General features: G+C 48.4%; 12 protein-coding genes across 12 annotated transcripts; 7 read left to right on the top strand and 5 right to left on the bottom strand.

The window, feature by feature from the left end:
• The first annotated feature begins 7 nt into the window (after positions 1-7).
• On the top strand, positions 8-1997 carry V1513DRAFT_68226 (glucosidase II beta subunit-like-domain-containing protein). Its single transcript, XM_066900581.1, has 4 exons — positions 8-292; positions 378-1331; positions 1386-1617; positions 1669-1997. Exons 1-4 carry the CDS (start codon positions 193-195, stop codon positions 1886-1888), a joined length of 1506 nt encoding a protein of 501 aa, XP_066753491.1. The 5' UTR covers positions 8-192; the 3' UTR covers positions 1889-1997.
• V1513DRAFT_444957 (4'-phosphopantetheinyl transferase superfamily) lies at positions 1819-2772 on the bottom strand. The gene is made up of 3 exons (XM_066898040.1): positions 2329-2772; positions 2180-2271; positions 1819-2124 (listed from the first exon to the last, which is right to left on the bottom strand). The coding sequence occupies exons 1-3, from the start codon at positions 2562-2564 to the stop codon at positions 1997-1999; spliced, it is 456 nt and encodes a 151-aa protein (XP_066753492.1). The 5' UTR covers positions 2565-2772; the 3' UTR covers positions 1819-1996.
• A 7-nt stretch (positions 2773-2779) lies between these two features.
• Positions 2780-5267, top strand: V1513DRAFT_444960 (uncharacterized protein). The gene is made up of 2 exons (XM_066898041.1): positions 2780-4639; positions 4699-5267. Exons 1-2 carry the CDS (start codon positions 2972-2974, stop codon positions 5089-5091), a joined length of 2061 nt encoding a protein of 686 aa, XP_066753493.1. The 5' UTR covers positions 2780-2971; the 3' UTR covers positions 5092-5267.
• Positions 5268-5364: 97 nt separating this feature from the next.
• Positions 5365-7363, top strand: V1513DRAFT_400012 (uncharacterized protein). Its single transcript, XM_066895473.1, has 2 exons — positions 5365-6175; positions 6230-7363. The coding sequence occupies exons 1-2, from the start codon at positions 5561-5563 to the stop codon at positions 7100-7102; spliced, it is 1488 nt and encodes a 495-aa protein (XP_066753494.1). The 5' UTR covers positions 5365-5560; the 3' UTR covers positions 7103-7363.
• V1513DRAFT_444963 (uncharacterized protein) lies at positions 7225-8691 on the bottom strand. The gene has a single exon (XM_066898042.1). It carries the CDS (start codon positions 8639-8641, stop codon positions 7400-7402), a length of 1242 nt encoding a protein of 413 aa, XP_066753495.1. The 5' UTR covers positions 8642-8691; the 3' UTR covers positions 7225-7399.
• A 1340-nt stretch (positions 8692-10031) lies between these two features.
• V1513DRAFT_458612 (uncharacterized protein) lies at positions 10032-11170 on the top strand (the record flags this gene model as incomplete). The annotated part of the gene is made up of 4 exons (XM_066899707.1): positions 10032-10156; positions 10225-10837; positions 10892-11096; positions 11148-11170. The coding sequence occupies 4 exons, from the start codon at positions 10032-10034 to the stop codon at positions 11168-11170; spliced, it is 966 nt and encodes a 321-aa protein (XP_066753496.1).
• A 538-nt stretch (positions 11171-11708) lies between these two features.
• Positions 11709-13259, bottom strand: V1513DRAFT_458613 (uncharacterized protein; the record flags this gene model as incomplete). Its single annotated transcript, XM_066899708.1, has 3 exons — positions 11709-12157; positions 12208-12501; positions 12557-13259. 3 exons carry the CDS (start codon positions 13257-13259, stop codon positions 11709-11711), a joined length of 1446 nt encoding a protein of 481 aa, XP_066753497.1.
• A 658-nt stretch (positions 13260-13917) lies between these two features.
• Positions 13918-14844, bottom strand: V1513DRAFT_444973 (Pam16-domain-containing protein). Its single transcript, XM_066898043.1, has 2 exons — positions 14612-14844; positions 13918-14525 (listed from the first exon to the last, which is right to left on the bottom strand). The coding sequence occupies exons 1-2, from the start codon at positions 14612-14614 to the stop codon at positions 14169-14171; spliced, it is 360 nt and encodes a 119-aa protein (XP_066753498.1). The 5' UTR covers positions 14615-14844; the 3' UTR covers positions 13918-14168.
• Positions 14845-14893: 49 nt separating this feature from the next.
• Positions 14894-16851, top strand: V1513DRAFT_444975 (surface antigen-domain-containing protein). The gene is made up of 4 exons (XM_066898044.1): positions 14894-14992; positions 15090-15169; positions 15216-16212; positions 16266-16851. Exons 2-4 carry the CDS (start codon positions 15101-15103, stop codon positions 16580-16582), a joined length of 1383 nt encoding a protein of 460 aa, XP_066753499.1. The 5' UTR covers positions 14894-14992; positions 15090-15100; the 3' UTR covers positions 16583-16851.
• A 46-nt stretch (positions 16852-16897) lies between these two features.
• On the top strand, positions 16898-18668 carry V1513DRAFT_444977 (uncharacterized protein). The gene has a single exon (XM_066898045.1). The coding sequence runs from the start codon at positions 17060-17062 to the stop codon at positions 18356-18358; it is 1299 nt and encodes a 432-aa protein (XP_066753500.1). The 5' UTR covers positions 16898-17059; the 3' UTR covers positions 18359-18668.
• On the top strand, positions 18669-20671 carry V1513DRAFT_444978 (Alpha/Beta hydrolase protein). Its single transcript, XM_066898046.1, has one exon. The coding sequence runs from the start codon at positions 18827-18829 to the stop codon at positions 20465-20467; it is 1641 nt and encodes a 546-aa protein (XP_066753501.1). The 5' UTR covers positions 18669-18826; the 3' UTR covers positions 20468-20671.
• V1513DRAFT_444979 (WD40-repeat-containing domain protein) lies at positions 20609-22479 on the bottom strand. Its single transcript, XM_066898047.1, has one exon. The coding sequence runs from the start codon at positions 22399-22401 to the stop codon at positions 20944-20946; it is 1458 nt and encodes a 485-aa protein (XP_066753502.1). The 5' UTR covers positions 22402-22479; the 3' UTR covers positions 20609-20943.
• Positions 22480-24238: the final 1759 nt, after the last annotated feature.

The following is a 24238-nucleotide window of genomic DNA, read 5'->3' on the forward strand; positions in this document are numbered from 1 at the left end:
GTAATATTTACTGTGTCGATGTCGGACAAAGGGGGGCGCCATGGCAGGTAAGCGTAGATGCAAAACGTTCGAATAGGCTCGAGCCGCAACAAAGCCCCTTGATCACCTAAATTATTCTAGCCATCTATCTGATCCCAGCAATTATTCCACTACTAATAATCGATATCTTTTGCCTGGCGGTGTACGATAGCAATGAGGATTTCAATCAGCACGTTTGTCCTCGCGCTGGCGTACACTGGGCGGGAAGTTCTCGCCGCCAAATCAGCACACATTCGGGGCGTCTCAGATGCAGGTGCGTCCGTTTCATCCGCCTGATGGCTCAATTGCATTCCCACTTGCTCTTTTTAAAGCGATATATGCTAATTAAGGGTATCTAGACCAAGCACTCTACCAGCCAGACGAGAGTGGCAACTGGGCATGCCTGAATCATCCAGATATCATCCTGCCATTCTCACGAATCAATGATGACTATTGCGACTGTCCAGACGGCTCCGACGAGCCTGGCACATCAGCCTGTCCCAACGGAAAATTTTACTGCGCAAATAAGGGACACGTTCCAGGCACAGTCCCGGCTTCTCGCGTCAACGACGGCGTATGTGACTACGATACCTGCTGCGACGGCTCAGAAGAGTGGGCGGGGATCGTGAAGTGCGAAAACAAGTGCCGCGAGTTCGCAGCCGAGTACGCGAAGAAACAGGCCGAGATCCGCAAGACCCAGGTCGCGGGGTGGAACGCGCGGGCGAAGTTAGTCGCCAAGGCAGCCGGCATTCGGCAGACGCTGCAGAAGGAGCTGGGCCAGTTGGAGACCCAGATTGCTTTATCTGACGCACGAATTCTCAGGGCGAGGGAGGCGCTGAAGCTCGCGGAAGTGCAGGCTTCGAGCAGAGTGGGCACAAAAGTATCGCCACTGTTGGGAAGGGTCAAGGCCCGTATTGAGGAGTATCAGAAAGCGAACATGGCTCTGAGTCAGCGCGTGACAATTTTGGAAACACGGCTGGCGCTTGCGCAGGACATTTTGCAGAAGTTAAATGACGAGTACAACCCGAACTACAACGACGAGGGTGTCAAGGCGGCTGTCAAGGCGTACCAGGAGTTTAAGGAGTCTGATCCTGGGGATGGAGATTACCGCCAACTTATTGAGATCAGTGCAGCGGACGACGAGGAGTTGTTCAGCGAGGAGGAGATCCATGTCGATCCTGATGTTGTTGAGTATGAATCGTATATCTCCCTACAATGGAGACTCTGGATTCATGACCAAAAAACCAAATTGCGTGAATTTTTAGTCGAGCGCGGTCTGTTGGCAGAACGCAAGCCTTCCGGAGAGACTGCTAGTACGTATTTTGAAACCACGAGGTTTCAGCGTCCACTTACTAACACATATTCAGGCGTCTCGAATGCAAAGAAAGAACGCGATGCGGCAGAGAAACAAAACGATGAACTGAAGACTAAGCGCGATAGCGTTTCCAAAGATCTCGAAGCTGAGTTCGGTGATGACGACGTTTTCAGGGCACTAGCGGGCGAATGCATCGATATCGAAAGCGGTGAATTTACTTACGAATTGTGTTTTAACGACAGGGCTTCTCAGAAAGGAAAATCAGGGGGCCCGACCAAATTAGGGTATGCTTCTTATATCTACAGAATTTTGATGTAGTGGCTGACAAGACTTAGAAACTTCGATAAGATTGAAGGGAACAAGATGTACTTCACGCAAGGCGTCAAGTGCTGGAATGGACCTCATCGGTCGGCGGTTGTCGAAATGCAATGCGGGGAGAAGAACAAGGTCTTGTCTGTGTCAGAGCCGGCTATGTGCGAATACTTCTTCAAAATCGTCACGCCCGCACTCTGTACAAAGCCAGAGTCAGATACGAAACCGAAGGACGAGTTATAATTCTTGCGAGGCAAACATTGTGACGGTGAGGGCACAATTAGTGAAGTTTATGACTAGCCACTGGCTAATAGATCGTTCTCTATGTGTAATCTGCAAAAGTTTTGTTTGTTATTGAGTGGATTTGTCAGATTGGCCACGAATAACAATCGCTAGTAAATATTCACCGTCATGTGTGACGCTGACAAAGAAGTCCTCGTCTCTATTGATCGCCTCACCGCTAACTGTAGGTTTTGGACCTGATGTCATGCGTCAACAAGTTAACAGAAAGTGTATGGTTGGCGAGATACGCACTGTCGGGATCTATCGTGTTCCAGTCGCGCATTTGGAAATATGATTGTCGACTCTTATCCAAAGACTTGTACAAAGCTTCCTTGATCGACCAACTACAACTGTCAACACACACTGTGTACCAATAGCAAACCAAAATCCAACAAACATACCATCGCGCAACAAACAAATCATGTCGCTCGCGACTCTCAATCATCGAAGCTGCACGGTTAAATTCTGCCTCATGCAGAATCCGTCGCGTGAATTTCGCCAAGTACACAGGCTTGCGGGACAATAACGCCGTTATTCGCGGTACATGCACTAAATCAATACCGAGACCGCGGATATTGGCGATTGACGTGTTGCGGATTGCGGTCTGTGTGATTGAAACAGATCTGGATAAGCTCATCGCACTTCATGGGGGAGTAACTAGCTTGTAATTCATATCATTCCGCGCCTCGAGAGATATGTAATGCCAATAACATATAGCCAATATTGAACTAGCCCATATGTGGGTTAAATGACATCCTAAACCCACAATGATTGAACATTTTAGGGGCTGAACAGTAACTGCACGATGGTCCCCCCTCACGTTTCAGTAGGTTGTTTCTTAACAAATTTCCCTAACCCAATTAGTGGACTCTGACACCGCGCCTAAAACTGGCGTCACAAATTTGCGGCAAACAGCATTTGGCGTTTACACCCACTGTGCGAACGCCATTCTGAACAATTGCGACATATTCGCCTTTATTCGCCTTTATACTTTATTCAACAACGCAAGCAGGTGTACTATCGAGTGCATGAGGCGACCAGACCATGTCAGGTCCGACGAATACGGGTTTTGGAGACAACGGTATTGCTCCCTCGACCTTCATACCACTGAAATCGCCGGGGTCGGGATTTATGGTTGACACGAGTGCGCGGACTGGGAGGAAGAAACGACGAGGGCGGAAAAGCGGCAGGAATTCATCGGGGCCGAGTACGCCGACGACGACGACGGGTAGCCTCTCTGGTATCGATTCGCCCCTATCTCTGTCTGCGTCTGCGACAGATTTTAAACTGAATAACAATAGTAGTGGAGCGGCGGTTCGACGAAAACCGACGTCTGATAGTGGGTCAGTCAAGAAGAGGAATGAAAAGAAGAAGAATCGGAAGAATAGTGACCGTGATATTCAAGCTTTTCAGAACAAGGTCGTCCAGAAGCTGAATAATTTTCACAAACTGAAGGGAACTAATCAAAGGAGGCCGACAAGTGCACCATCCGGGAATAGCATGAATCAGTTTGACGCGTTACAATCATTAACGGCCAATATTGCGTCGCTAGAGAGCGAGGGTTTGACTACGGCCGACCACGCAACGCCAAGTGCCGCCGCAGAGGAATCGGCTTCAGAAGAATATGAACCAGAATACACTGATCGAATTGCTTCTACGGGCACTGCGGAATATAGTCGGACGCAGTCGTCGGAGGAAGATAATTATGATCCTTCGGACTTCGTACCTTTCAAAGTTGATGGCAAGCAATCACGTACTATTATCGATGGCAACCTACCAGCCAATGGTGACACTGAGGTGCAAACCTTACGACAAGTAGAGTCCATTGTTAGATCTGAGCCTAGCGCAGTGGAATCAATACCGAACAGGATTGAGGCGACAGTGGACTTGGATGACGCCAACCAGTCCGTGGAAGACCACGGTTTTATCGCATTCGATTTTAGTGATGAGGATCAGAACGATGACGTGACAAGTGAAAAGGGCGATGCAGAAGATGCAAAAGGTGATGATGTGGATGGAAAGCATGGAAAACGTGGCATCTTGGCTAAGATTGCCGGAGCTTTGAAGATAGACAGCAAGCGTGGCAAGAAGCGGAAACGCGAGGAAGAGGATATAAGCGTGATAGCGCCGTGGACTGTTGGTCATAACTATTCGCATGAACCAGAAATAACAACTTGGTTGCACAAGGAAGTCCAAGATTTCATCGATTTCGTCTCACCGGACGACGAGCAGGTCGAGCGCCGCGCCTCAACTGTGGATCGAGTACAGAAGTGCGTGAAGAGCCTGTGGAGCGACGCCACAGTGTGTGTGTTTGGATCTTATGCCACCAATTTGTATCTGCCGGATTCGGACATTGATATCGTGATCGTATCCGACAGCGGTCAATACGACAACAGATCAAGTTTGTATCAGTTGGCGAACGCTTTGAAATCCGCGAAAATTGCGATTAATGTGGAGGTAATTGCTAAAGCACGTGTTCCGATTATCAAGTTTACAGACAGAATAAGCATGGTTAATGTTGATATTTCGTTCGAACGCTATGGTGGTGTGGTCGCCGCGAATACTATACTACATTGGGTTGCAGCACGGCCTGGTCTCAGGGAGCTTGTGATGATCATTAAGTATTTCTTGGCCAAAAGAGATCTGAATAGTGTGCCGAATGGCGGACTGGGAGGATTTGCGGTTGTGTGTATGGTGCTGTCCTTTTTCCAGGTACGTTTGAATATTCAAATGACGGCTACTATATTTCTATGACTAACAAGATCTACTAGATGCATCCGAAGATCGTGTCTGGGGAGATACTTCCTGAAGAGAACTTGGGGGTCTTGCTCATACAGTTCCTCGAATTGTACGGCAAGAACTTCAACTATGATGTCGTGGGCATTTCAGTTACAGGAAACGGGTCATATTTTGATAAGAATCGAGATAATGTGCTCGAAAACCGTAACAGGTATTCATTAGCAATTCGAGACCCGAACGATCCTACCAATAACATTAGTCGGGGAACCTATAATCTCAGAAATATCAGACGCGCTTTCGGGGGTGCATATGACATTCTAACCACACAGTGCTACGAGATGGATGCGTTAAGTCGCAGAAAATGGGTTGGGAAAAGTCTGCTAGGTTCGATATTGTACATAGAGGAGAGAGTAAGGATGTCCTAACGCGACTTTCTAGTTATTTATTAGGATTAGGTATACTCGTTCATTTCGTGTATTATATGGCTAATAGATGGGACTTGGGGCATGGGAATTGCATTTATGTTTAGTAAACGGGTTTTAGTAGGTTTGCTGCTTGTAATCTCCTATGGAGGCTTAATAATAATCCGTAATTTCATTTTTAAGGCAGGCCTCTGCGGGCGTAGGGCATGATAAGTTCACAGTTCCGCGGGATATGTGACCTCAACGTCCCCCTTTCGTTTCTCACTTCCTGTGACCGCAAAACCTTATTAAAGCAAAACTTGACCACCAAAAAATTCATCAAGTAATTCGTGGAGAACAAAGATAGGCTTTCAGGCTCCAAATACGAACGAAGTTCAGCAGCATTTTAAAACAATTTCAGTATCTACGCTTATCCAAGGTGATAAGGAGTGTACGCATCCCACTATTCATTAAAAGTGAGTATTCAACGGCGATGTCTTCTCAATCCCCTCACAGTATCAACCACGCGCCGCCCGTCAGTTCAGCGTCGTCAGTTAATCAGGCGCTGCCTCTTCCTAGGGTCGAGAACAGCAGTCAGTCATTGTCTCCGCCTATTCCAGCTCAGTATACACTTCAGCCATTGCCGCCCATGATCGCAGATCTGCAGGGCCGACCACCGCCTTCTCCCGGGGGCTCCTTTCATCCACAATCGGGCGCTCCACCAACTATGTCCATCGGCGGCCGGATGATGTCTCCGCCTCTGCATTCAATGCCAATGCCAGAAAGCGCTGGTCATTTGCCGGCGTCTTTTCATCCAATGCCGACGGGATACTCGCCTTCGATTATGCCAAATGGCATAAGTGGCATGATGGCTTACGTTGGCGGTGCGAGCAACGGAGCTCATAGTCCTACCAGCAGTAACCCGGGGACCAGCGTTGATAGCAGAAGACCGCGGGATGTAACGCAGCCGGAGCCCGTCAGGAATGGAGCTGAGATTGCTCATGACCTAGCTACTGGACTCAACGGACTCTCTGTGACGCCAACTCGATCCGCCTCACAAGTTTCGGCTGGCGATGACGCCGAAGGTTCTGTTGTCGTCTCGACTCAGGTAAGCCGGCGTGATCTAGTTGCAAGTGGAAACGATATCAACCTGTACTTTTAGGATCTTCAACCTTACATCTACAATATAGGATTCATTCACGCCGCCTGGACCGATACGTTTCTCTCCATTCCTCCTCATACTACACTTCGGCTGCATGCCCTCATGATCTCACGGTCACCGACACTTTATCGATTCCTGCTTCCCCTTGCTGCTCAAGGTCCACCATACCACATTCAAATTAATGACGCTGATCCTAATCTTTCCACGGCGGCCATATCGATGACTCTGGCTACATTATACGGCCAGCAACTAGTAATTGAATCTCCTACACTCGTCATTGCAAAGGGCCTAATTGCTGCCGGGCATCTCTTTGGCCTTGAAGACGTTGTGAGGACGGGATATGCAAGCTTACAATCTCTCATCTCCATAGAAGCCCTCCCGGAGCTTTTTGCGTTTGCGTTCGAGGGCCTTCCCAGCACACCGTCGGCGCCTTCGTCTACAGGATCAACTTCTTCCAGCGACGAGATTCAGCGTGACAATATCGTCTTGACATATCCCGGTCCATACCCGAAGTACACTGAGACTCTGCTTCCTTCACTTGTCACGTACTTGATCGACAACATCGACCACGAGTTCATACTCAAGCCGAATGGAAATAATTCTCCACGCTCATTACGAAGTCTCCTATTATCTCTTCCTTTCCATCTCTTTAAGCATGTGTGCGAGAGTGAGAATCTCAAGTGCAAAAGTCAGATGGAGCGTTATGGATTTGCGCGTGATCTCATTGGTGAGCGGGAGCGACGGCGGCGGAAGACTGGCGGTGGTACGTATGAAGAAGGTGTCGTTCTTGCCTTCGGTGGCGGCAAAGGCGGTGTTGAAGTTATTCGGAAACCGACGGGAAAGAAGAAAGTGCTATGGAAAGCGTCGCAGTAGAACATGCCTGTGACGACACGCAGTGATTTGGGTTGTTGCTCGTTTGCTACTTGATCTCTCTAAAATGATACAAAAGGAATTTGTCGTGTTGCACAGTTGGAAAATGCCATTGGTGAGTGCGTGTTAGAAAGTCAGTATTGTGTACATAGGACCATGGAACTTATAAACAATTTAATTTGCATTATTACAACGATTAATGCATATTATATATGACAGGCCTATTGTGGTGAAGAATATAAGCATACATTAGGCAATTCCCAAAAAGCCACCACCCATAAATCGCAAAAGTAGTCTCTTTTATTCTTCTCGTCCCCGCTCGTGCGTCGATTCACTCCCAGACTCGACTACTCCTTTACCCTCATCTTGCATTATTTGCTTGTCCATCTGTTCTGCCTCCAGGTATTGATCCCAGCAAGCGACCAAGTCGCCTTTTTCTTGGCGTTCAATCTCCAAATTTTTTGTCAACTCCTCCACCATCTTCTCGCTCTGTTCCAATTTTAAGGCCCACTTAGTCTCCAATTGTTTCTTTAGGGCAATAACTTTAGTTTCATGTTTCTTGCTATATTGGAGATGTAGCTCCTTAGCGATCTTCTCAAGCCGGTCACTTTCGCGCAGACATCGTTGTTCCATAGCAACGTTCCTCTCTTCAGACTGCCGTAATGATTGTCGCAACGCCATGAGTTCCGCGTCTTTGCCCGCTAATTCTGCCTTCAGTGTAGCAATCTCAGAAAAGTACTCAGCTTTAAGCGATTCTACCTGCCTCGTCGACATTGTAGGCACGGACCGCGGTGTGAGAGTTGGAAAATCCAAGTCCAGTAGACATGCCTCGGAATTGCTATTATTTTTTGACTTCTGATTTAGTTGTGTCGGTGTAGAGTCATTTGACAACGGTGATGGTGAAAACCTGACATTCAGGGTCTCACCCGGCGTCGCCAAGTCTAACAGATATTTTGTCTTCGTTGTCGACGGTGTGTGCAGAATCGAATTCTGCGTCTGCCTCGGCGTCTGAAGCGCTCTCGGTGTTTCCGACCCTTCTCTCGTATCTTTATCACTTATAAAACAAATATTAGATGCCGTGGGTGTATCATCCTTGCCGGCTACTCTATTTCCCATTCCAGGATATTGCTCAAATGGCGACGACGGCAACGTACTATCATCCTCGTCGTCTTCTAAAATTCGAATTGATCGACGACTTGGGGTTACGCTAAATTTCCGGTCACGCCGGACATCAACATTCTTCGCGCTCTCGGGATCCCGCAATACCGACGACAGTCCGATAGACGATCGCGAACTCGATATAGAAAGCTTTTTTGAAGATTTTCGCGCGCTGCCTGTGGTTGAGGTTACTGGTTTGGTTTTCGCAATCGAAGAGTGGGAGGTTGAGCGCGTAATTGAAGCGATGCCGTACTCGGACTTGCTGGATTTTATGGAAGAGTGCGAGCTGTGGGGTTTGATTGCGGAGGCAGGGCCGAATGCGGTACGTGGCGTGACGGGACCAGCATTCACCGACGACTCTGACAGGGGAAGCAGACTTGACATTGTGGACCGTAAATTAACCAGATTCTGGTAGCCACGAAATTGGGAAGAGGTGATGGTTGTATGACAACGGCGGCGACTGGATGGCGGTGCCGCCATGGGTACGCGTGCGGCTCAGAGAATTATCATAAACAAACTCTTTGTTACTATGGCAACGACGATACAAAGGATTGTAGTAGAAGGCCAAGGTATTGAACTTTAAATAGCTGGAATTTTATGCAAGGAAATTACTTTCTATCCGAATCGTCGAGAAGAGCAGGAAAAATTTTAAAATATGCGTATTCCATTCGTGACTTCGTGTAGGTATCATACTCGGACCCATTTCGCAAATGCTGGCAAATTTAAGACGAAGAATATACTTCATCGTCAGGGATACCGAGCCGTTGTGCACGAATTCCATGAGACCAATAGAGATGCTGCCTTGCATTCAATTTGTGGATGAAATACGACGTTGGTTTTCTGGGTATTTGAAGTCTCTGACGTGGAGCGGTTCCATCATTGTCCACGCACGCGGGCATGTCCCGCGTAGGCCCACGATGGCATTTCGGACTGCACTGGCTTATGACATGTTTTCCAAATTATTAGGGCTTTTGACGATATTATTCGACAATTAGCGGCGCCATCACGATATCGGCTAATCCCCAGGCGGCGAATGCGAATGCCGAATATTATCTGCAGCGTTCTTCGACTGGAATCGAATATTCGACATAGCATTGCAAGATCAACCGTAGAGAAATAAATCCGATGGGAATTCAAGCTGCCACAAAGTCCTAAGCCTTCGTATACGGGCTTTTGCCAGTTAGGTCTTGTCCGATTGTTCACACAGTAGACTCCGGCTGTAGTCTTCTTACCTCTATGACTAATTTGCATAACTAGCACCTGTGCAAGCTATCGCATGCCTTACTGCCTATTTCTATGCAATTTGCAAGGGTTTCTCCTCTCATATTTTCTTTCGAAGCTCTACAGCGGCCCTAACCCGCACTTGCTGTTTGGTATCAGCGGCCCTCGACGCTGTGCGGCTCGACCACTAGGATTTATATGACGTCAGGGTAGAGGCGGTGCGTTCCCGAGGCGGACCCGGAACTTGTACAACTGTTCTCCGGCAGGAGCAGTCCGGTCTGAATCCAAAATCGTCAAACGTCTGCACTGTAAATGTCAACATTTTCTCCTTCTAACTCTGTATCGCTGGAGATCTGGGAACATGTCGACCGCTGGTCACCCAAAAGAGCTTCGTAATTTTGCTACTCCAATTATGAGCGCGATCGGCAATGACACGTTGCTATCAGCCACAGGGTGTGATGCAGTCACCAATCAGCATGTATATAGCCCGGTCCTAGCATCCAGAGCGGCTGAAGACATGTTCTCTGTCGGATCATTACGCCGAATTACTCTAATGGCTCATTCTGAATTATTAGAGATTGTGAGACGCCCTCTTTCTCCAGACACTCATCTAGAGGTACCAGCAACCAGATCGGAGTATGAACGTGTTCAAGGGATCCTTGAAGGAGAGGACGCAAAGTAAGTACATATTACTAAAGTGCCCAGGTAATCGGCCAGGTATCGTAAAAATGCTGACGCAATTCTAGATTCCCAACTCTTCAGTACGATGGTTTTCGAAAAGTGGTGATCGTTTCGGCGGCACCTAGTCCCATGCATGGCGATATGGTGGGCCAGGTGCTCAGCGCGATCTCTGACGAAGTCAAGTTGATGCCAGGACTCGATGCAAACATTAAACGTCGTCTAATTAGCTCAAGCGATAGGAGACACACCAGAGATACTGGCGACACAGCCACAACAAGAAATTGGGATGGCGCCTTAGTGTATCGAACTGGTGAGGGCAAGACGTTGATGGTTGCAGTCGAAGTAGGCGTGTCACAGACCTACGAGAGCCTGAGAGCCGCAATTTCGTTTTCAGTTTGTGCGCTCCGCTGCCGAGTAGGAATAGCAATGTGTATCAACGAAGGGGATCGGGGCACTGCGCCAGCCATCCGATACTATGCGACACGCGTGGAGAAAAGGACCGCAATAGGGGAAATAGAGCATGACCTAGACTCTCAACTGCAGACCCATCCATTTGGACCCCTGAAGATAGAGGAAGATACCTGGTTTGGCGAAGTCACAAGTGTAGTCCTTGAGACTTACCGCCTGGAAGACGACAACTCCCCGCCGGAGACGCTCCTCAACCCAACGCAGTCTTTTGTAAGTATGAGCAAGCTACATATGTAATATGCCAGCTAATGCACGAGTTTATAGACGATTGTAGAAAATGGGCGATTTGTCGGAGAGGAGGTTCCGCCAAACCTTGCGGAAATTACACTTGGGGATTGCATCCCCACACATGTACTAAGCGGCAGCAATATAGAAGTGACCCCCGTGAATTTCTTCCATCAGGACTGGTTCGAAGACACCTTTCGCCTTTCCATGTTAGAAACTGCCATGGAACGTGTCGAGGATAAGAGTAGAGGGTCCGTAGCACATTCTTATCCAATTGCTCATCGTGGTACCGCAGCACCCTCAAGGGATGTAGAATGATAACCTGTTGTACGCGGGCAATCTTGTAAAAAAATTCTGCTGGAATGCTGGCAATTCAATAACTGTGAAGGGTTGCTTATGTCATAACCCAACGTTCAGCAGTTACTGGTGATCGTGCGGCGCGACGTGTTATCGGGTATTCCAGTAGTTGGTGAAGTCCGTGGCAATTTCCCATGCAAAAACCAGCAATGTTATGTTAAGTATTTAATCTGGGCAAGATTCGAACCCAGCCGCACAAAGAAGTCGTTTATATTGAGACTGTAAAACGCTATTTTTTTTCTCGCTCGTGGAGCAAGCGGTTAGTCGAGATTCGGAGGAAGTTTACGGCGGACAACCACCAGGAGCATCCTCACCAATTGGCACATACAATCACGGCTTGCAATAGCTTGAAAAGTGAAAAGTCTGATTTGCTATGCAGCTTATCATTGGTTATACGATACATTCTAAGCAAATTTTACACAGGCGTATCCAGCCTCATAATGAGATTGTCACACTCCATTGCATACCTAAAAACACCAGATCCTATCTATGATATCAATCATGCAACTGTCAGAGTATATCTGTGTTTCATTTTATGATAATCAATTTCGCGAATAGGTATAGAGGGATCCAGGTTTGTCGAGCTAATGAAAACTGGACTGGATATATCCTGGGACCTGATATTCTGTTTTAGGCCCCTTTTGCTGCGTACTGTATCTGATCCTTGTCGCGATCCGAATGTAGTGGTTGATGTTGGGGAGGAGTCGACGCTCGATACTAGAGCGCTTGTTGGGGTTACTGGTGAGGGAACGAGTGTGCTGTTTGGCGAGACGGGTGTGACATCGAGAACTACGCTATCGACTGGCAAGTTCACTAGCGTCACTGTGCCTCGTTCTATTAGAGGCCATGGAGTTTTTGGCCAATTAGAATAAGCATTTGTTCGAAGAGGGTTTCGTGGTGGGATCTGCGGGATGCCGACTTCGTTGCGCACTGGTGATGATGCGATTTCTGGAGACTATTAGCTTTTCATAGTTATTGCCATGCGCTAGGCTGCTCACTTTCTCCAATAAAACTATCTTTAGCAAAAACTATTGTGGCTTCCTTATTCGCGGTGCACCACTCAACGTGTCGCCTGTGGCTTCTCCAGAGTAGGGACGTACTTCCGTCGCATACGATTTCGGGCACATATCCCAATTTAGGTCCTGATGAAGATGTATCTGCAATTGTCCCTGTGTAACATGACCGACTTCGCCGACAATATTCCTCAACGACTGCGTCGCTGCCTAATTGAGACTCCATGGAGCTAAGTTGCTCAACGTCGTTGGCATCTTTTGCGGAACGCCCTCGATTATCTAGAAGGGTTAGAAGCTAGTAGCCACTCAGAGTTGCCATGGGACATGCAAGTACCTGATATAGTTGTGGACTGCGACAGATTCCGTAGATGCCGCTTGACTAGTGTAGCAAGTGACGGCGTCCAGTTCGGGTCATCATTCTCTGCCACATTTACATTGGTAGTCGCGATTACATCTGGACATGAACCTGCTTCCGATGACTGCAAGGTCATAGCCGGCGGTGGCGTCTCAACTCCAACTGATAAATCATCATCCACAACAGACGCGATAACTAACTCCACCGAAGAACTTATTGACTGCGTTGTTCGCGCTTTCGACGATGATGTATGTATCGATCGCCTCGGACTCGACGTTGACTGATCGACGCTACTCGGCTCTGCTTTATTGTCAGTGTAAGACGTGTTCTGAGCGCTTCCACCCAATGGCCGTACGTAGTCCGTCTGTTGTGGTTTGTTCCATATCTGAGACGCGCTAGCTCCAGTCAACACCGACGACGGTTTCGACGGCATAGCCTGAATTTCCGGTATTGGAACGCGATAGCTGAACACATGCAGTTTTTGCGGATTGGATTTTCGATTGTCTGAGAATATGGTCTCATCGGCGTTCAACAGGAACGGAAATTGCTTAGCCAAACTCGGTAGGATAAGAGATTGGCGGAAGTCTTCGTCTTTCGGGAGGGCATTGAGAATATCTTCTTTTGATATTGACGTGATATGTCCCTTCTTATGCTTTTGCTGGCGCTTCCGGCGAAAGTGCATTGTAATGGTGGGTGTATCGAAAGAAAGAACAAGACAAACCAGACAGAACCAGAACGAGGACTCAGCAGGGCGAAACTAAAATAAAAACAGATCGAGAAAGGTATGGGCACCAGAGGATATAATCAAGCGGACCAGGTAAGACGGTGGGGATAGGCTGGTGCCACATTATGTCAGAGGCACCAGAACGATTAGGGGCTGAGTCCTAACACTCAGTCTGGCCACATACCGCACATTGGCTAGTATTAACTAGCAGCTCCTAGTAAATCATTTGCCAGTAATTATTCCAAATTAGTCTGCTGTGGAGTTGACACCAATGTTGGTAATATATTTCCTCAGGATTCATTCCGCGCTACTATCCGGTATATCCATATGATATTTTTTCTTGAACAAACATGGAACATCCTCCACTGTTAGCGTCACAAGTTACAATCTCAACTCCAACTACTCCCGACATTTAGAAGTTGGGATAAATTAACACTTGGTAACGGTGGTTAGACGTGTGTTTTGGATATGGGTCTCCTTTGCATCTTCGCCATGTAACTTTCCGTTGGTCTACAAATGAGGCCGAATCTGACCATCTGGGGCGGGTAACAATCGACAATTGTCGAAGCTCATTAATGGTAGTTCGACTCATCCGATGTTGCCACTCACAATAAATGTCACCTAAAGTTACGCAATATAGAATTGAAGAGTATGATACTTCCAAAAGCTTAGTCTAGTGAAGAAGGCACAAAAAATTACATAGAATGAACAGCTATATAATCGATAGGAGTGTATTTATCCAAGTCCAGTATAAAACATGATCCAATGCCACAAATATGTCACGTACATTACCGATATATCCCAACCTTTTATACTGTATACCTTTATCATGCCTGTCCTCTCATCTCAACTGCCTATTCGCACTCGCTAACTGCCAGTCGCCCCTGCACTGGCTCCTCCATTTGGCTCATGTGTCGCTAGTTCCTTGTCTATCCGCTCCTTTGCTCGGAATACTTTACTTTGTAAATAGAAACTTCCTCCTTTCTCTTTGGAGTTGACATTAAATAGATGGTCGTACCGTGCCTTAATTTCTTCCACCTTCAATGCTTCTGAGCGGACATTGAGAATCAAGCACGACTCTTGAAGTGAAATTCCTCCCTCCTTCGCGGCGGCCGTAGTCGCCTGTGCTGCCGACGATGCCGCAGCTTGCTTGTATGCTTGCACGAATGCCTTGCCAAACACCTGCGCGCCAGTAAAAACAACCTGCATTAAAATCCTATGCGCCTTTGAAATTAACAATTAGCTTAGTGTTCGTTCGCCAAATCATTCCCTCTTGCAGATCCAGTGGATGATTGCTAGCTAGGACTTACCATTATGATATTGCCGCCACTCAAATCTTCGCTCTCGCAGAACACCAATGCCGCTCGAGTACTGCAGAAATCCAATATCGCAGTACTATCGAACTTTACTCGTCTACAAGCACAGATCCAGCTGACTTGTGTTCGCTTAACCAACGTAATTATGAATTAGAGGGAAACTTTTCGCTGGATTCTCAAGTAACGGGATACCTGGCGCGGCTCAAATTACCCGGACTTTTGCCATCGTTTTTCGACAAATTAGGTTGAGATGGTAGCGAATCACATTACATATGAGATCTTTACTATTTTGATATTCCAAGACCTTAATCTGATCATACTATTCATCTCAAGACGGTGACGCATCTTTCTAATAATACCGCCGCCGTAGTGTTTGTAAGTGGGTTCGATTTTAAAGTGCAGCGACTGAAATGAAGCGCCATCTCGTTGATTTTCGTTGGCGATAATGATTGACATAGTTCTCAATTGTTAGTTTATCGAAAAATGGCCCAAGTACAACCTGACCAACCTGTTAAAGATGCGAAACGAGTCCAGTCTCTTGTCTACGAGGCGGTAAGTGCATTTGCGATCGTCGTCGGATTCTGCTAACGTGCCTTAGCTTGAGCGGAACCAAACGCTTCCCGTAGCCTTGACCTCTCTCCATATCCAAGGAGGCAAAAACACACGATCATCATTTTTGCGTGCACAGGTCGACGATTTACTCAGCAGGCCATATACCGTCCGAACGCTTCTCCAAGCACTCGACGACTCAGCGAAGAGACTCAATTCGTTCGGGATTTTTAAAGGCGTTGCATATGGCCTCGATCTTGCCGCTCCCCAAGAAAATCTCCTCGGCGTCGTCGCTCTCGAAGGTACCCTCCTTCTCCAAGAAGCTTCTACCAAGCGATTACGGACAGGCACCGATGTTGGCAACGGTGAAGTTAGCGCCTATGCCTCAGGCGCTCTTTTGAATGTGTTTGGCGGCGCAGAGTCCTTAACCATTGACGCGAATATCGGCAGCCAAAGGCGATCGTCTTACATTGCTAATTATAGCACGCCTATCAAGAACTCGCATTTGTGGCGGGCTGATATCTCGGGCATTGCATCGTCCAGCAATAAGGAGTGGGCGTCGCATGAGCAAGTCCTTCGTGGTCTTCGTGCGAAGGCTGTTGGGCCCGGTGCATTCGGCGGAACCCAAGAAATTGGATATGAAGCGTTTTGGAGAACAGTGACAGGAGTGACAGCACATGCTAGTGAGAGCGTTCGAGCTGCTGCTGGAGACAGCTTCAAGTCGGCGGTCTTTAATACATGGACATTAGACAGGCGGAATGATCCGTTATTCCCGACCGAAGGGTTCAGCATCAAGCTAAAGAATGAGGTCGCGGGTTACTGGCCCAATAGACAGGGAGATATTCAGTTTATGAAGGGAGAGGTCGAAAGTCAAGTCGCGAAGAGCTTTTGGAAAGAGAATGTCACAATATCGCTGACAGGAAGGGGCGGATTACTGTGGAGTTTCATGAAGGACGGAAAGACGAATATTGTAGACCGTTTTGTTCTTGGAGGAGCTAATGACGTGCGAGGCTTTTACTTGAACCGTATGGGCCCTCGTGACGAAGGTAAGAGTCATTTCGTTGGTAGCACGGACCTGTTTGCTAATCAGATTCAAAAGAGGACTCAGTTGGTGGAGAAGCATATGCTGCTGGCGGTCTCAGTTTATTCTCTCGTCTACCTGGCGTTACCCATTCCTCGCCATTGCGCCTTCATTTGTTCGCCAACGCCGGCAGCTTGCTCGGTCTAAACCGAGAGAATCCACGAGAGACTATCGCAAAGCTCTTTAAGCAGCCATCGGTTGCTGCCGGGGTTGGTCTAATTTACAAGCACCCCGTCGCTCGGTTTGAATTGAACTTTACGCTTCCGATTGCTGTTCGTGCCAGCGAGTTCCCAAGGAAAGGATTCCAGTTTGGGTTGGGCATGTCATTTTTGTAATTTGCATTTCTAACCATATGGTTAAAATATGTGAAATAAATTAGAGAGTGGAAGGAGGTCAAGCTTGCATCTGTACCATGGTTTGTGAGGGAGAAACTTTCGAGTTGTGCCAGTGTCCCGTGTGATGATAATTTTTATATAGTGACGCGTTGCGTATACTTTTAGTTCTTTCTTTTGCATAGTTAATCCGGTATTATGTAATATGTATTTTGGCGGTAAAATAGTGCGATGTTGTACTATTCCTTGCTTAATACTACTCCTAATACTCCAGCTCTTAGGAAGGAAAGTTTTGCGGCTGAGGCGCGCCTTAGTGTACTTCACTCAGAGACAATTAGGCTACGCCAAACACGTACGCCAAACAAAACGTCCCCCGATAGGAATAATCGGCAGCTCCAACGACCACAACACTGCACCCAATTATATATACCAGAGAAACCACGACAAATTAGGCGGCAATAGCCACCGACAGCGAGCAGCATGTGGTGTCTGGCGAGGAACGAGCCTGAGAGCGAGCCTAAGCAGCCTAGTCCGCCTTTCACCCCGCCTTCCCCACAAAGATTCCCATTCTTCTCACTCGAGACATTCCTAGAATCCTGTGCGCTTACAGGAACAGTTTTGCTATGCCGCGCCTTCTATTACCGGTACCTGCGACGCTTTCCGACGGCCCTGAGTATCCCACAGTCGTTGTACGCAAAAGGTCGAACGCTGTCTGGACGCGTTGTTTTTGTTGGTGACGGAGACAATTTCAGATTATACCACACGCCCGGGGGGATTTTTGCAGGATGGGACTGGTTGCGAAGAGTACCATATGAGTACTACTGGTACACAAGTACTGGTATCATGCGCCGAACTTGGGAAACCTGGATTCCGCGGCGAGGAACACCTATGGATCCGCAGCATCAATCTCAGCGACCGCCGCGATTGCGACTACACCAGCCACAACCTCGCCAGCTCAAGCTGTCAGGCGAGACGATCCATGTGCGGTTGTGCGGTATTGATGCACCTGAGTGTAAGTCTTACGGGAGACCCGGTCAGCCATTTGGACCAGAGTCGAAGAATTGGTTGAGACAGTATTTGCTTGGAAGGAAAGTCAAAATTAGGCTATACTCGCTCGACCAGTATCAGCGTGCGGTGGCCAAAGCCACGGTACTCAGTTGGACTGGACAGAAAGATGTGTCGAGCGAGATGTTGCGCGCAGGATGGGCGATTGTGTATGAGAGTAAATTCCAGGCGGCGTTTGGAAGCACAAAGGAAACGTATCAGCGCGAGGAGCAATATGCTCGAGATCATAAGAACGGCATGTGGAAGTATGGCAAGGCTCTGATTGAGTCTCCTGCAGAGTATAAAAGAAGGATGAGACTCGGTGGAGACCCTCCCAAGGCATTAAATGAATATGAGACCACTTTACGGCTTTCCGAGTCTAAGACTGGATTGTTCAGTCGAATGATGACGTCAATTTTCGGGATGAGAAAGTCTCCCAGTATATCAACAGAAGAGAAGACTAATGTAGATGGTGGGGAACAACCACTGCCACGCACTAGCACGGTGGGTTTGCAGAAGACACAGGCAAAGGAAGAAGAATCACTTGCTGAGACCCAATCCGTGAGCCGAGGGGCGGCTAGACTGGCTAGACGAGAGGGGAGTGGGCAGAAGAAGAATGCAATGAGGGCCAGTAAATCTGGAGCAGGGTTTATGGGAATGGCGAGGATAACGGCTTGGCGAATATCTAGATGGCCTATCACACAAGGGAAAAGTCGAAGAGTTCGTGGCCACTGAAAACTAAAGGGTTTATTAGGTTGTGACATTATGTTTATTTCGGTTTACTTGTATATATAGATTTTATGTGTTTTATTATTGATGCGGTCAACAGTGGCGTAGTATCATATGGGTTACACTTTGGCTTTGGTTTATATAGGTTGGGAATCATTGAATAGGAGTCAGAAGAATTACAGATAGGTTTACATTGTCGGAATACGCGCAGTAAGGAGCTGGTGGCTGATGGCGTTGGTTCGGAACCAACGATGCTTGCTTGAAGATGAGGCGATCAGGCACTGACCCGTCAACGTGCATCAGCAAAATTACGTTACTCGCTCCCACAAAGCAAGCGTCAACAAACATCCGAACACCCGTACTCCGCAACTTCGCCTACTTCACGAATCCAAGTTCCACTTGCTATTTCTTAGGTGTTTATTAACATTTTTTATTATCTTCCCGAACCGGTTGTTTTTGTCGTAATCCATAGTCATGGGCTTAGCTGCCCTCCTGCTGCTCGCATGCGGCCCATTAGTAGCTATTTACTATATCGTCCGGCGAGCGAGAACTCTTACCACCCTCGAGATCTCAGTGCTCAATGATCTAGCTCTGGACGACTCTCCTCTCACACAGCGCGATGGCCATATCCTTACTATTCCGCACCGTCTTCCGAGCTCTGGAAAATGCCTCAATGTCTCTGTTCGAGTCGTGCACGTATCAGCTGCAACTTCACGCAATCCTAATCCCGCCAACCTTCCTGTTTTCGTGCTGATCCACGGCCTTGGAGGCCAACTCGCGCAATTTGACGAACTCGTCGACTTCTTCACGTACTACGCCGACGTGCTCACGCTGGATCTGCCGGGCAGCGGGGGTGCGCCGTACGATCCATCGTTACCCCCGGAAACATACTCGACGCCGTCACTCGTCAAACTAATCTCGGCCGTCGTCAACGAAGCGCTCGGAACAGAGCGGGAGGTCATTTTAGTCGGACATTCGCTTGGCGCGGCTATGGCTTGTTATCTCGCGATTTCTAACGACATGAAATCTCGTTGCAAAGGTCTTGTCGCGATTTGTCCACCTGTGCCGCTTTCGCAATCTGCGCTCCGGGCCCAGAAATTTACGAGGTTTATTCCGCCTATGGTATTCGACTTATTCCGGTATTATGACCGCCAAGGTGGTTTGCACTCTCCGTCCGTTGAAAGGATGTTGGGCTCGTTCGACGTTGCTTCCGCGATAGAGGAGAAGATACGGCGGCGACAGTTACGTTGGAACCTGCAAGTGAGGACGCCGGTATGGCTCGCCATGGCCGGTGGCGCACGTGTGCCAATGTTTGCGGAGTGGAACAGCCTCACTGTTCCGGTGTGTCTAATTGGTGCGGAGCAGGATCGTGTTACGCCGCCCGAGGCCGTGCCGACCATTGCAGAGTGGATGCGGGATGGGAGAGTTGGTCACGCCGCTATTGAGACTGTGCGAACGACGATTATTCCTAGGGCAGGGCATATTTGCTTGGTTGATAGACACGAGACGGTTTGCGGAATCATCAACGAATTCGTGGTGGCTTGCGTCGACCAGCGGCTGTCCCTTGGTTGGCAGTTAGCTGATCTGGCGACGCGAGACGATAAATGGAGTCTAAAGAACGAAGCAAAATGGAGGTCTGTGCAATCTGTATCCCCAGTTATAGGTCACTCGCATTTTCGAGCAATGAAGACATTGCGACAGGACGACGCTGAGCAGAATCCGGCGTCGTTGGAAGAGAATTTCGCGGATATTACGGACATCATCGACATCTCGCGTGACCAGCAGCCGCCTTACGCTCCGGCGTCATTTAAAAGGATAAAATATCACAAATTCCCGACTGTCTCTAAAATTCCACCGACGAGAGCTCAAGTGGACGAGTTTATCGCGTTGGTAGACGATATCTGCTACGGCCCCGATGGCATGGACAAGGGACGCGTTGTAGCGGTGCATTGCCATTACGGCTTTAATCGGACTGGATTCCTGATATGTTCGTACATGGTCCAGCGACTGGGTAGGCCCGTCCGGGAGGCAATCGAGGATTTCCGAGTCGCTCGACCGCCGGGGATCAAGCATCCACATTTCATAGACGAGTTGTATGTGCGGTATACACTATAGATCGCAAAGCATATGTGAGATATACACTATATATCGTACAGCATGGTAGACGTGGTTTTATTTGGGTCTTTGGATGGCGTATGGATTGACTAATGTACATTACACTCCTCGCGTTAATTAGTAAAGGTAGCGCAGGTAATGGTTACTAGTGGCGTATATTAATATATTATTGTTGCTGTAATACATAGATTTACAAAGTATGAGCAAATTCACTTAACTCCTAGAGTGATAAATATATGAAATGAGACAGTAAATAATCAAAGCAAATGCATACCCCGCGCCAGATTCTAAGCATATCAAATATATCACGGTACAAACCACAAGCGTGCTAAAGAGAGACCCAATAACCATCCCATTCTATGTACAAATATAACAACAATAGTAACCCTCATAAAGTTGATACCAAAACCAAAACACATAGTAGTACACCCAATGCTACTATAACACCGTTGATAAAATGTAAATCAAAATCTGAATTACACTGAAGCACTCCTACCATTTGGCATATCGAATTCCTGGGGAGAGTGAGAAGCTTGCGAGCACGAATTACTGTCGCTCGTCGATTCCTCGCTTATTTGGCCGTCGACCACTCCGCATCCAGCAGAATCATTTGTATCGCCTAACTTGCCAGAGGTAGTAATAAACTGCGAAAGCTTGCCAGACGTGACGTATTGCACAGGGACCTCAGGGACCGTCTCTGGCTCTCTCTTGGCGGTATTCATAAGCATCATCCGCATGACCATGTTCCCACTAGATCGCTTCTGCGTACTACTTCCTCGTCTATTATGCATTGGTCTAGCAAACAATCCGTCTTTTCGAAGTGCACTCTTGTCAAGCGCAGCAAACGTAAACTCGTCGTCTGGACCCCATGCAAACGCCTGATGTGAGAGACTTTGTATAGGCTTGGTCGGGCAACTTCTTGCGACATCGTGTGCAACAAACCGTTGATCTCGACTTGCGGCCCATATAGTCCCAGCAGGTCGTTGTCGGCGGACTTTCTTCGATCCAGACCGAGCTCGTTGCCGTCTTCTGTCATCGAGATCATTCTCACTATCAGACCATTCAGATTCTTCGACCGGCGCTTGTGATCCATAAATGCCATCGCTAGCCCATGTGAGTGCGCAAATCGGTGCCTTGTGATAGTCGATGATATACGCTGGTATGTACTTTCTCCGCAAATTCCATACTTGTATTCTGTAATCTCCTACACTCAGGGACGAACTCGCGAGAAATGCGTCATCGATCGAATCCGTCCTTTCTGACCCACACGGTTTCTTCCAAAGCACATTTGACACGGCACCAGATGTCGGTATTTCGTACATCGGACGCGTAATTCGCGCCGGTTGGTCCGACTTGTCGGATTGCTTCAGGTCCCAGACGCGAATTGTCCGGTCGCGACCACCGGTGGCGACAATATCCAGATGCGGATGATAATCAAAGCAAAACCCAGGCCCACTGTGTGCCTGTACTCGTCGATCTGGAGTTGTCAGATATCGTGAATCCCATCGAAGTAGATAACCAGTGTCAAATATCGCACATGTCTTGCTTCCGTCGATGTTAGAGACCTGCACGCGTCTTGACGACTCTGGCCCGTTGACACTTGCGACCGAGCAATTGATGCGCAAGTCCCAAAACTTGATTGCACGGTCCAGGCCGCCAGAGACGATGATATGAGGATTCATGGGATTGAGTGAAATAGAATTGACTGTCCGGGTGTGGCCGCTGAGCCGCCTTGGAGTAACATTCGGTTTATTGAGATCGTACATCGATATTGAGCCGCTTGTCGAGGCAACGGCCGCGTTGTTTGAGTAATTTCCTATACACCACTTCATGTCTGAGACGTATCCGATGCGGTCGTCGTCGGCAACTTTCCTGGACTCTCGCATGTCGACCAATTCCAGTATTTCATTGGGATTGACCTTCACGACGCGCATATCTTCAATTTTGATTAGTTAATTGCCAAGCGTAGTTAGAAATTTCAGGACATACATCCTCGGCCAGCCAGCAGAGCACGGCTGCTGTACGAGTCATTGCAGGCTGCTGTGAGGGGGACATCTACCTCAAACACGAGATTGGGTTTCCTGAGGGCCGAGTTCTTGAGTGGAATTGTAGACGAGGCAGATATGGCGGTAGGTGTGAATAGCGATGACGGTGATTGTGGCGAGGGTACTGCTATCGGGTCCACTTTATCGCTCGATATACTGGACGACGAAGAAGCTGATGTCGATAAATCTGAGTGAATACTGTGGCCGCGGGGAGAGAGCGGGGAGGTTCCAGCAATGTAATGGGTCAACCGTGCAAGTGTGCCTGGTCGGGGGGAGGTAGCAGGCGGAAGTGTAGAAGGAGATGAAAGCGTCGAAATATTGGAAACAGTTGAGGATGAGAAATGCGAGAATGGAGATGATTCGGCAGACGATGTTGACAGGGCATCTGATAACGGTTGAACAGGAGCCGGCATTGTTTATTGTCGCGGACTTGAGCAGCGGAAGTCAAGATTGTTGCTGCGGCAGGACGAGGACGTGGAGAGGAAAGTGGCGACGACAAGAGAGGACGTGGAACGTCGCCATACGCAGCTCCGGGAGCAGGGACGGTGATGGCAGACTCAGGCAGCACGGGACGGCGCGGATTTGGCACACAGGGGCCGAGAAACTAGGAGCCCAAGTCGTGCGCTGGTGCGGCAAACCCCGGCGGAGGGGATCGAGGACGAAAGCGATGAGCTGGCTAGGCAAGAGTCGCGTGTGTCACTCGACTCGCTTCCGGCTGCGGCGCGAAACACGAGCGAGCAGTTCAAATATATTGACGCGAGTGCGAGCGCAGTGCGGACACGGAAGTGTTCGCGTGACGCAGGAAAGGTTACTATTTATCGTAGCTAGTCTGTTTGCAATTGGCGGGCAAACCCAAAGGTGATGATAATCCTAGTCCCTTTGTGGCGGGTTGGACGTGTGGCGGCTGCCGCGGCTTGCACAACTCAGGGTCTCGTACCCACTATATATCAGATCCAATCTTCGTCCCGTCTCCGCGGCAACACGTACGGTTGTGTGCTCTCTACGGCTGGTCGAATCGTTGTAAGCTAGGGGTAGAGGGGACAACGCCACGAACGGCAGATCGAGTAATTGAATAAAGCGCTGCGTGCGATTGAAACTGTTGCTGGTTCTGTATATGTTAGCTGCATCCATATTCATGATTTAGGCAATCATTCACGGCGATGAAATGCCTGCGACTATCGCATTTCATAGTCACGTCAAATACTGAAACTGGACTTACTGGCTGTCGACTACGGAGATTCTGACAGGAAATTGCGCGCAATATTATACAGAATGGGGTTTGTCAACAGACGTCAGTCGCGTCCTCAACGAAGAGTGTCTGCTCTGAAGAAACTTGGCATCTCAGCGGACTAGGTTGTTAGTGATGTGTGGCAGAAATACGTGATATCAAACGTACCAATCACTCTGGCAAACTGACACTTACAGTACCAAAACAAGATTGGCTAAGGCAGGGAGGGAATGTGAGTTAGACGGGTACGGGTGACGCGGATAGATACTGGCTGACTGGAGAGGACAAGGGGAGATTTATAGATCCGGGTGGGCAGCGCATGGTAGGCTACTCTGGTCAACCGACGATAGAATGCGCGAGACGGCGGTTCTGTGCGACGGCGACAGGCGTTATTACTGATTACTATCATGTCGGTGGTCGTTTCGTCATATCCTAGCATGCAATATTCTATTTAATGATTCATCTGTGGCCGTATACATCGTCGGCATGTGGCAGTAC

The sequence above is a fragment of the Lipomyces chichibuensis genome (assembly GCF_038497645.1).
Source record: "Lipomyces chichibuensis strain CBS 12929 unplaced genomic scaffold V1513scaffold_16, whole genome shotgun sequence".
Lineage (NCBI taxonomy): Eukaryota > Fungi > Ascomycota > Lipomycetes > Lipomycetales > Lipomycetaceae > Lipomyces > Lipomyces chichibuensis.

Bases quoted from the DNA above. Each gene is read 5' to 3' on its own strand.
- V1513DRAFT_68226 (XM_066900581.1), top strand. From the start codon at position 193: ATGAGGATTTCAATCAGCACGTTTGTCCTCGCGCTGGCGTACACTGGG. The intron at 293-377 runs GTGCGTCCGTTT...AAGGGTATCTAG, and splicing joins TCGGGGCGTCTCAGATGCAG to ACCAAGCACTCTACCAGCCA. The intron at 1,618-1,668 runs GTATGCTTCTTA...GACAAGACTTAG, and splicing joins GGGGGCCCGACCAAATTAGG to AAACTTCGATAAGATTGAAG.
- V1513DRAFT_444957 (XM_066898040.1), bottom strand. From the start codon at position 2,564: ATGAGCTTATCCAGATCTGTTTCAATCACACAGACCGCAATCCGCAAC. The intron at 2,272-2,328 runs GTATGTTTGTTG...TGACAGTTGTAG, and splicing joins GATTTGTTTGTTGCGCGATG to TTGGTCGATCAAGGAAGCTT. The intron at 2,125-2,179 runs GTGCGTATCTCG...GCATGACATCAG, and splicing joins GAACACGATAGATCCCGACA to GTCCAAAACCTACAGTTAGC.
- V1513DRAFT_444960 (XM_066898041.1), top strand. From the start codon at position 2,972: ATGTCAGGTCCGACGAATACGGGTTTTGGAGACAACGGTATTGCTCCC. The intron at 4,640-4,698 runs GTACGTTTGAAT...AAGATCTACTAG, and splicing joins TGGTGCTGTCCTTTTTCCAG to ATGCATCCGAAGATCGTGTC.
- V1513DRAFT_400012 (XM_066895473.1), top strand. From the start codon at position 5,561: ATGTCTTCTCAATCCCCTCACAGTATCAACCACGCGCCGCCCGTCAGT. The intron at 6,176-6,229 runs GTAAGCCGGCGT...CTGTACTTTTAG, and splicing joins CTGTTGTCGTCTCGACTCAG to GATCTTCAACCTTACATCTA.
- V1513DRAFT_444963 (XM_066898042.1), bottom strand. From the start codon at position 8,641: ATGTCAAGTCTGCTTCCCCTGTCAGAGTCGTCGGTGAATGCTGGTCCC.
- V1513DRAFT_444975 (XM_066898044.1), top strand. From the start codon at position 15,101: ATGGCCCAAGTACAACCTGACCAACCTGTTAAAGATGCGAAACGAGTC. The intron at 15,170-15,215 runs GTAAGTGCATTT...AACGTGCCTTAG, and splicing joins AGTCTCTTGTCTACGAGGCG to CTTGAGCGGAACCAAACGCT. The intron at 16,213-16,265 runs GTAAGAGTCATT...CAGATTCAAAAG, and splicing joins TATGGGCCCTCGTGACGAAG to AGGACTCAGTTGGTGGAGAA.
- V1513DRAFT_444977 (XM_066898045.1), top strand. From the start codon at position 17,060: ATGTGGTGTCTGGCGAGGAACGAGCCTGAGAGCGAGCCTAAGCAGCCT.
- V1513DRAFT_444978 (XM_066898046.1), top strand. From the start codon at position 18,827: ATGGGCTTAGCTGCCCTCCTGCTGCTCGCATGCGGCCCATTAGTAGCT.
- V1513DRAFT_444979 (XM_066898047.1), bottom strand. From the start codon at position 22,401: ATGCGCGTCGTGAAGGTCAATCCCAATGAAATACTGGAATTGGTCGAC.